We start from the raw sequence: 7,987 nt of genomic DNA, 5'->3' as shown, positions 1-7,987 counted from the left end.
AACCCAGTTATCCCAGAAAGTCACGAGAGAGAACTGAATTGATACTCATCATCCAGCTCAGACTCCAACCTCATGTCTTACTCCTTTTGCCTCAAACACGCATTCTCCCTTTACCACTTGGGATCTCCCAATAAGTCCTTGAAAAGCCTCACGTGTACTTTGTCTCTTATGAGAAGCCTTCCCTGACTCTCCTAGACTATCCTGATAGCCACCTTCTATGAACAATTTCTAGATTATTATTATTATTATTATTATTATTATTGAGAGGTTTTTGCTATTAGGGCACATGCACTTGCCAGAAAGACAGAGAGACACAAAGCGAGAAATCACCCCCCTGGGGGTTGGCCATGCTGCAATCCCTTCTCCTCCATTCTCCTCTCAGGATCTTGGGCACGCACGCACACATGCCTAGTGTGAGTTTAAGCCACTGGGTCCGGGACTCGAACTACAGTCAACTACATGGTAGTTCAGTTACATGCCATTATGCCAACTGCTGGTCCAAGATTCTTTAGGTATTTCTACTTCAGTATGTATCAATTGCTATGTAATTTGTTTAATATCTGCCTCCTCGATTAAGATTGCAATGCCTTGGGACCAGCAGTTAGTGTAATGGCTATGTCGCTGAACTCCATGTAGTCAACAGCGGTCTGAGTCCTGGACCCTGTGGCTTAAACTCATGCCAGGTGCTTGTGCGTGTGGGCCCAAGGTCCCGGGAGGAGAATGGAGTAAAAAGGATTGCAGTGTGGCCATCCCCCCTGGGGGGTGATTTCTCGCTTTCTGTCTCTCTGTCTCTCTCTGTCTTTCTGGTGAGCACACGTGCTCTATAGCAAAACCCTTTCCAAAAAAAGAAAAAAAAGATTGCAATGCCTCGAGTTTGGGCTTCTATTTTCTTTAACCACTAAACCTCTGCCACTGCCCAAGTTCGATATTCAGCTGCATTTTACTTATTTATGTTTTAGGTTTCTGCCATAGGGTGAGTATTCTCACCAGACAGACAGAGATAGTTAGAAGGGAAAATGAGAAATCACTCCTCAGAGGGGATGGCCATGCTGCAATCCTTTCTACAATCTCCTCCTGGGATTTTGGTTGCACATGCACCTGGTGTGATTTTCAAGCCACCAGGTCGGGGACTTGAACAGTGATCAGCCATGTGGGAATCTAGCACCTTAAGTATTGTACCACTTGCTGGCCCGTGAGTATTTTATTTTTATTCTCTTTACGTCAATCCTTCAAGTAGATTACTATGCCTAATTATGTAGAAAGAAAACTATCAACTAAAAATGCCCTCAGCTTTCCAACAAATCTATATATATCTTCAGTCTCTCCTTCGTTATCTCAAGGTTTCAACATTCTGATTAAAGTCACTTGCCCGAGTCCCTATCTCCTCTAGAAACTTGCTCTGTAAACTGTCCTCTCTTTGATGGGTCACTCTGATCTACAATCTCAACAGAGTCTTCCTCTCGAGATGCAAATATCCACATCTTCCATCTCCAAAACAAATATGCCCCATCCTGTTAGTATCAGAACATCACTATTCCCAACAAATACATCTTCACTGTTCACTTCTGAATCACTCTTTATCTGCTATATTGCACGTATTTTATCTCTATCTGGGTCTCTAGCGTAACTCAGGAACTGACACATCAGACATTTTCAACATTTCACTGAAAGTCTTCAATCCTTTCTTCAGTAGCCAAGTCCAGTGGGTACATTTTCAGACATTATTATTTTTTTTAAAGAGATTTTTGCTATAGGGCATGTGCATTCACCAGACAGACAGAGAGAGACATAGAGACAAAAAGCGAGAAATCACCCCCCAGGGGGGATGGCCATGTCGCAATCCCTTCTCCTCCATTCTCATTTCAGGATTTTGGGCATGCTTGCACACATGCCCTGGGTGAGGTTTAAGCTGCTGGGTCTGGGACTTGAACTGCAGTTGACTATGTGGTAGTCCAGCAATGTAACCATTATGTCATCTGCTGGTTTCTTATTATTCTTTTAGAGAGATTTTTGCTATAGGGCATGTGTGCTTGCTGGAGAGACAGAGGGAGACAGAGAGACACAAAGCAGGAAATCACCCCCCCCCCAGGGTGGAGAGCCACATGGCAATCCCTTCTCCTCCATTCTCTTGGGTTTTGGGCACACATGCACACGCATGTGATGTGAGTTTCAAGCTGCCAGGTCCGAGACTCAAACCGCGGGTGACTACGTGGGAGTTCAGTGACTTAACCACGACACAATCTGCTAGTCCCCCATTTTAGACATTATTTTACCTGACCTCTGCCAGGATCGAGATGTTGACTGTGTGTACTATATTAAAATGTTAATCTGCTAAATTTTTATGGTATGAATCTTCTGGATCTTCTACTTTAGTTTTATCACTTGCATGTGCATGCGCTTGCATGCACACAAACACACACACACACACACACACTGATATGTAACATGTGCATGTTGATTTTGTTTACAAAAGCATGTTGCTTTTGCCAGAAAAGTACAAATTACTTGACAGAAGTTGATTGGATTCGAAAAACTAAATCTGTAATCCTGAACTTAGTCTTTTTTAAGCCCCCTCTTCTATAATTTCTTTTACAAAAAACAATCGGTCCCAATGTTACTCAAATATTTATAAGAAGGATTGAATTACAATGTCTTAAATTGGGCCAGCAGGGGGTGTGGTGGTGAAGTGCTGAATTCCCACATGATTGACTATGGTTTGAACCCTGGACCTGTGGCTTGAAAATCATGCCAAGTGCATGTGCGTGCATGTGCAGAATCTTAAGAGGAGAATGGAGAAGGGACTGTAGCATGACCACGCCCCTGGGGGGTGATTTCTCATTTTCTCTTTCTCCCTCTTTTTCAGGTGAGTGCACATACCCTATGGCGAAAACCTTAACAACAACAAAAAAGTCTTAAATCTATTTATGATTACCATAAAATGCAAAATACTATAATTATTTTTTGACTGTGCACTTTAAAGCTCTACTCACCCAAAGGCTGGTCAGTTGAATGCTCTTTAGTATCTATAAAAATACAAAAAAATAAAAATAAAAACAAATAGGTGTTATTATCCATAATATAAATATTTTCAGAGATAAAGGCACATGAAAGCCAATGATAACATTGCCTACATCATTAAAATACAGAATACAATTTCTAAGAACTTACAACTAAAAAACTTTTAGATTTTTGATAAAAACATACATGGATAGACAGAACGGAATCAAGTCTGAGAAATTCCTTCAGTTACCAATTGCCATGTCCGGAGGTAATAATTTTTAACAGATTAGGTAGAAATTACAACCTGAAAATCACGGTGGTACTAGAAGGAGCAGCCACTGCTGCAGCATGCATGATGCCTTGGCTAGCACTGTTCTAAGTACCTTTCATATAACAGATTTAATGACACTGTGCTCTAGCCTGTGAGGCATGCACTGCCATTAACCCCGTTATACAGATAAGCAAACTGAGGCTGAGAGTTTAAGTTACTTGCCCAAAGTTATGAAACTAAGTAGCAAGTCTGGATTCTAAGTCTCATTCCAGATTTTATGCTTTCACCATCTACAATATAAAATATGATACCTCTTACCCTTGAGCACCACCCAGGTAGAGATTCAGGGAAAGGCATAGTTCAGTCAGTCATACGCCTGCTACTTTACAGAGGGTAATTTTGCATTTCCAGTGAAATAAACGCCACTGGGCCATCAGATGGCATGGAGTTAAAGTTGCTGGATCTCACAAGGCTGACTGTGTGATTAAAGTTATAGACCTGGTGGCTTGAAAAACATGTAGGGCACATGTGTGTGCATGCCCAAATCCCAAGAGAATGAACAAGGGATTGTGGCATGGCCATCCCCCTTGGGGGTTATTTCTCACTTTCCATCTCTCTCTCTCCCGGCCCTGGCAAGCACGTGCACCCTGTACCAAAGCTAAAACAAACAAACAAAATGCATGCATGTATGTATGCCACTGTACCTATTAAAAGCTTTCTCTACATATCATTCGTTCTGTTCTAAAACTCAAATTTTTGGTGTTTCTGAATATTGGGGAGTAAGGACTTAATCAAAGAGGGGGCCATGAAAATGTGAGAAGCTTAATCGTGTTGTTTGAAAACATTTATGTGAAATAACTTTTCACACTGTTCATTAAACAAGGGCAAGAACTAACAGATTTAGAAAAATGGGAATGCTATCCAGACCAAAAGAAGCAATTACTAGGACAGTGCTTGACACTGTTTTGTTTTGGATGTGTGAAGCAAAGGTTACCGAGGCTTCCCATGAATTCCAGGACACTGGGGCGAGGAGACTGAGACACTGGCGAGGGTGGCTTTCGACTTATACACAGTCAGCGCTACCCAGGCAATGCTCACAGTAACAACTGTTCATTAACAAAACATGAGTGTGAAACTAAGCCAACTTGCCATGGTATAATGAGAAATAACACGGAGAAAAATAATAGGGCTTCCTACAAATGTTATTAAGTGATATAATTGCGCTTTTTTTTTTTTGTCCCCATGTCCTTTTATTTGTGCCCTCATCAGAGAGAGACAAAGAGAAGGAAAGTGGGACCCTCTCCACCCCTACACCCACAGGGCGGGTGGCCATGCCATCTGGTGTTTTTCAAGCACTGGGTCTGGAACTTGAATCGCCAAGTGGGACCCAGTGCCTTAACCACCACGCCATCTGCTGGCCCTAGTTGCCTTCATAATCTACTCCAATACGATCTTATTTTCAGATATATTCATTGGTTCCACCACTGCCTTCAGACGTCCACGACCTGTATGGAAGTCCTCTGCCTCCATGCACTCTTCACTGTGGCTTCTACCTTTATCTCAGTCACACGCTTCCCCTCTAGCTCACTTTGCTCTGATTAAAGTTGGCCTAGGGAGTTCTGCATGCTCTTGCCAACTGTCAGTCTCTTAACGGTCGCTGACCAAGCCACCTGTATCTACAGTGCTGACTACCTGCTAACGCACTTCTTAGTACAGATGAAGACACCTGTGCAGCCAGTTCAGAGCCATCTGTGGGAAGTCCCAGGGGTCCGAGCAGTTCAAAAATGTTACTGCTAACCTCAAACGCTGAATCCTAGCTTTCAAATGAAAGATGGTGCACATCCCTCTGAACATTACATTGTATTCTCTTGTACAATGAGTAACAAACAAAATGATAAAAGACAGGTTGATGTTTTATGTTGCCTCAACTGCTTATTTTTCTATCCTTATAATTTTATAATCTAGGATATCTTTGTTTTACAGCATGAAATCATGCCATGTAAATAGTAATTTCTACCCTAAATTATATTACTTTAATACATAAAAAGTTACCAGTGTTACTTATAGCAAGAGAGTGTCTAAGAATCTCTTACAGCTATTCCTCACTTATCGACCTACCTGTTTATGAACACTCAAATTACGACCAGGTCCCCAGTGTGGAGAATCCCCCTTCTCAGTCTTTGTCTCATTCTGCCGTCAGTCAGCGTTCATTACTTGAAGCGTTCCCAAACATGCAAGACTACGTATTTCATTTATAAATTCATACTTTATTGTGTACCCACAATAGTAATCAGAATAAATAAAAACGATTATGCCACATTTATGTTCCTGTGTTGTGGTGTCTCTTGCGGTTTTCTGGTGCTTATCTAATGTACGTATTTTTTTTCTCTAGCATGTGTGCTCATCGGAGAGACAGAGAGAGGGAAAGTGAGAAATCTCCCCCTGGAGGGGAGATCCACCTGCAATCCCTTCCCCCCCCATTCTCCTCTTGGGATTTTGGGCATGCACACGTGCGTGTCCAGCATGTTTGTCAAGCAGCTGGGTGTGGGACTCAAACTGAGGAGCTGGCCATGTGGTATCCAGCACCTTAACCACCACACCACCTGCTGGCCCTAATGTATACTCTTTGTGTGGATAGGATTACATTACTCTAGCGTGGTATTGTGTGATATTTACTGAAAAATACATGCCCTGTAGTGCCATGACACAACACAAGACACCCATGTTTACGTTACTCCCTTATCAACCAATTCATTTAACAACCTAGGTGTGTGGTCGTTAAGTGAAGAGTGTCTGTATCCCACAACTTAAAAATACAGAACTAATGTATTATATTTGTTTGTAACTCACCAGGATGCCCAAAATTGTGTAATTCATCTAAAATGAAATAAGAAAATAAATTAATTTAAATAATCTGTCAATTTAGCATAAATAGGCTAATCAAAATAGTAATTTTTGAGCTAATAAATAATTGTCTTGATTAGTCTAGAACTTTTCAAATTAGATGAAGAAGCCATGCAAATAGTGAATAGGAAAGAATACTGTTACAGGCCCATAAAGGAATTCTAAGTTATTACTGCCTTCAGTAAATGACAAAAAGGTAAATGTATTCATTTAAAATTTGTTCAAAGTTTTAGAAACCCTGGTCATCACTGGACAAAAACAGTCAGGATCTAGATCTGTCTGTGGCCACACATAGGAACTCTTTGAAAGAAATGAACAATCTCAAATGATCTTTTTAAAAAATAAGCTTTATTTTAGAACATTCTGAGGTTTATAGAACTGTTGTGAAGACTGTGCAGAGTTCCTGAATACCCAACACCCCGTTTTCCTACTAACATCTCATGTTCATGTGGCCTATTCACCCCAACTAGACATGCCCTGTTTTCCTTCAGGACTCCAGTTAGGATACACGTTGTATTTACTGTGTCTCCTTAGGATCCTCTTGGTTGTCACGGTTGCTCAGATGTTTTATAATCTAGGATATCCTTGTCCATGATGACCTGGATATTTTTGAGAAGTAACTGGTCAGATATTTTGCTGAATGTCCCTCAACTGAGAATTGTCTGACGTTTTCTTCAGTTAGATTCATGGTTTTTTGAGTTAAATGTAATATGTTTGGGGGTTTTAGTGGGTTCAGAATTAACCTGTACCCATTGTGGGACATCTTATGATGGCTAAAGGGTAGGCAAAATAATCTAAGCAAATGTCTGTAATGGTATAATTGTCTATTTTTTTCTTTACAAAATTTATAAAGGTAAAATTACCATGAATAATAAATTACAAACAGTATATTAGTCCTAAGACTTTATGGAAGAACTTTCTTCTTATATGTGACCTAGAAGCCATGCAAAAGCAGTATCCATAGGCACACATTTTTAAGGGTAAGCAGTATCCATCAGCACACATTTGTAAGGGTATGCATCATTTGTTTTGCTTTCCATCTTATAGTCTAGACTCCTTTCTAGGTTGGCATCTCCTCTCTTCTGTGAGGTTGTTTCATATATTTGTAAGAGCTGGATTCTTTTGTCACATTCTGCATTCCATCTTAAGGTCCTCTGATCTCCTAAATAAAATAAAAAAAAATCCCCTGGGGCCAGCAGGTGGCATGATGATTGAAGTGCTGGATTCCCACATGGCTAACCATGGTTCAAGTCCCAAACCCGGCGGCTTGCTTTCTCACTCTCCCTTTCTGTCTCTCTCTGGCCAAAATGATAATTAAAAAAAAAAAAAAAAACCCTGAGCTTCACCCACTCAATGCTCATTTCTTATCCTGATCAAATATCTTCAACAAAATACAGAAAATGAAATAGAGGACATCATATTACATAGATGAAAAAATAACACACTATTATAATAAAAAATATAGGACGCTGTTCATAATGTGTCAATCTACCAACAATAAAATGTCTCAACTTGGCAAGCTCTTTTTAGAAAAGTCCAGTTGTTCCATCTGAAATTTTGGAGCAACTTCATAGCTGGATTTTCACCTCAATGTGTTCTGAGTAAGTTATTTGAAAATCAGAGTTTCGTAGTGTGCTCGCCACTGTGAACACTGGAGTCTGGCAGGGACAGAAGCAGCACGATGAGGGGAAAATTCACGTGCACCACCCTGTCGCCAAACGGCAGCGCCAGCTTCTATTTATTCAGAGGTCTCCGATGTTAGGTAAAAACCATGCAATGAAGCAGAAAAGAGTAAGAGAGGAAGAGGAGACT

General features: G+C 40.7%; 1 protein-coding gene across 2 annotated transcripts in view; it reads right to left on the bottom strand.

The window, feature by feature from the left end:
* The window catches only part of MALT1 (MALT1 paracaspase), a gene marked incomplete at its 5' end in the record, with an annotated part of 70,339 nt that overhangs the window by 28,216 nt on the left and 34,136 nt on the right, over positions 1 to 7,987 (bottom strand). For both annotated transcript variants that reach the window (XM_014585088.1, XM_014585107.1), the window contains 2 exon segments: positions 2,991 to 3,023; positions 6,122 to 6,148. In XM_014585088.1, the coding sequence (XP_014440574.1) occupies positions 2,991 to 3,023; positions 6,122 to 6,148 (60 nt within the window).

Source organism: Tupaia chinensis, unplaced genomic scaffold (genome assembly GCF_000334495.1).
Source record: "Tupaia chinensis unplaced genomic scaffold, TupChi_1.0 Scaffold000012_1, whole genome shotgun sequence".
NCBI classification, from domain to species: Eukaryota; Metazoa; Chordata; class Mammalia; order Scandentia; family Tupaiidae; genus Tupaia; species Tupaia belangeri.
This window is presented reverse-complemented; position numbering and strand designations above follow the sequence as displayed.